Source organism: Microtus ochrogaster, chromosome 2 (genome assembly GCF_000317375.1).
Source record: "Microtus ochrogaster isolate Prairie Vole_2 chromosome 2, MicOch1.0, whole genome shotgun sequence".
NCBI classification, from domain to species: Eukaryota; Metazoa; Chordata; class Mammalia; order Rodentia; family Cricetidae; genus Microtus; species Microtus ochrogaster.
Window position 1 is genome coordinate 16,352,520 of NC_022010.1, and position 2,108 is coordinate 16,354,627.

The 2,108-nt window shown below is 47.0% G+C and overlaps 1 protein-coding gene across 2 annotated transcripts in view; it reads left to right on the forward strand.

The window, feature by feature from the left end:
- Nucleotides 1–2,108, forward strand: part of Trafd1 (TRAF-type zinc finger domain containing 1) — a 17,031-nt gene that overhangs the window by 11,563 nt on the left and 3,360 nt on the right. For both annotated transcript variants that reach the window (XM_005344481.3, XM_026787317.1), the window contains exons 7-8: nucleotides 882–958; nucleotides 1,492–1,722. In XM_005344481.3, the coding sequence (XP_005344538.1) occupies nucleotides 882–958; nucleotides 1,492–1,722 (308 nt within the window). The remainder of the gene's footprint in view (nucleotides 1–881; nucleotides 959–1,491; nucleotides 1,723–2,108) is intronic.

A 2,108-nucleotide genomic window follows, 5' to 3' on the forward strand; every position in this document is an offset into this window, starting at 1 on the left:
GCTCTGTAGACCAGGCTGGTCTCGAACTCACAGAGATCCGCCTGCCTCTGCCTCCCGAGTGCTGGGATTAAAGGCGTGCGCCACCATCGCCCGCCGATTCTTTTTTTTTTTTAAAGATCTATTTATTCATTATACAGTGTTCTGCATGCCAGAAGAGGGCACCAGATCATCTCTCCAGCCCATACCATAAGACTGTACAGCAAACAAGTGGGGGCAGGGAGAAGAGCTACGTGTGATGGTGCAAGCCTTTAATCCCAGCACTGGGGAAGCAGAAGCAGGAGGATCTACAGATTGAATTCCAGGACAACCAGGACTGTCTTGAAAACAAAAAAGAAAACAAAACAAAATGTACAGCAAGATGTCTGTGCTTGGGCTGGAGAGATGGCTCAGCAGTTAAGAACACTGCCTGCTGTTCCAGAGGTCCTGAATTCAATTCCCAGCAACCACATGGTGGCTCACAACCATCTGTAGTAAGATCTGGTGCCCTCTTCTGATCTGCAGAACACTGTATACATACATAATGAATAAATAAATCTTAAAAAAAAAGGCAAACAGACAAACAAAAATCACTCAGAAGAGAGCAGATGAGCATTAATGTTAAAAAAAAAAAAATGTCTGTGCTTCCTAACCCTTTATGATGGGGTTCTTCCTTCATTATGTTTAGCTCATTCCATCTTTACCTAATGGTTTCTTTTCAAGTGTCCTGTTTCCAAACAGTCTTTCTCAAATTTTCTTTTCTTGTGAAACCTCCCCTTGAACCAGATTGTTTATTTGTGTCCTTTCACGGTAGTCCAGCACCTGCCCTGCCCCAAGTCAGACTTGTGTGTCAGATCCTCTACGGGTGAAAAGGCTGACTACGGGTCTTGTTCCTGTGGCCTCAGGTGCGGCTGACGAGACTCTGCTGCCCTGTGAGTTCTGTGAGGAGCTGTACCCAGAGGAACTGCTCATTGACCATCAGGTGTGTATGACTTGACAGCTTCTGACAGGAACATGAGCAGGCGATGGTCAGTGTGAGAAGCCACAAGAGCCTTAATGAGTGCAGCGCCTGTGGAGAGGTGTAACTGTTTCACCATATGGCTGCAGCGCTCAGCCTCATCCCCTCTTAGACTCAGATGACCTTTCTGCTTCAGTGTCCCAAGCAACCGGGTCCGTGAGCATGTAGCCCTGTGCCTGGTTATAAGGAAGCCATGTTTCCCTTTGTACCATGTACAGTGAGGCCGAGTCCAGCATTTACAAGGTACCAAGTTCTCTCAGCTTTGGGTAACCATTTCTGCTCTCAGAAATGTTGCTGGTCCTTTAACAAGGATAAAAAGACTGTTAGGCCTCTGTTTTATTGTATCGTCGTGGGCGGTATGTGATGGTGCAGGTGCTGTGGTGCTCTCTGGCTTCCAGCTCTGCAGTTGGGGTTGAAGCAGTTTCTTGGAGAAAATGTTTTAGCAGTATAATTTTTCCTTAACCTCTTTATTTTTTAACATGTTTTTTGAATGACAGACAAGCTGCAACCCTTCACATGCCTTACGTTCACTCAATACTGGCAGCTCTTCTATCAGGGGGGCAGAGGATCCTGGTGTCATTTTCCAGAACTTTCTACAGCAGGCAACAAGTAACCAGTTAGACAGTTTAATGGGCCTGAGCAACACAGCTGCTGTGGAAGACAGCGTTATCATCCCCTGTGAGTTCTGTGGGGTACAGCTGGAAGAGGAGGTGCTGTTCCATCATCAGGTGAGAATCCCTAGAGGCTGCCCTCTGGTCCCCATGTGGGTCATCTGGGAGTGCAGGTGATGCCATCCGGCCTCCGGCTGCATCCTGTCCTCAGAGCCCTGCTTTCTAGTAGCTGAGTCCATGGTGTCTGCATTTGAGACTGCAGAGGGCTGAGGATCAACTCCCTGAGAGCAGAGGCATCTTGCATTTGACAGGCAGGCTCTTCCGTCTGCTATTTGAGAGTTATACCCATGAGATCTGGGCTCCAGCTCTGGCTTTTCCATGTAGTAGCCTGGTTCTGTGATAGAAGAAAGGGGTGGTACACTACATACTCCAAAGTCCTTTTCCAATTTTCTAGTCTGGAATCACAGGTTGTTCACAGAATATACTTTTTATTATTATTTTTT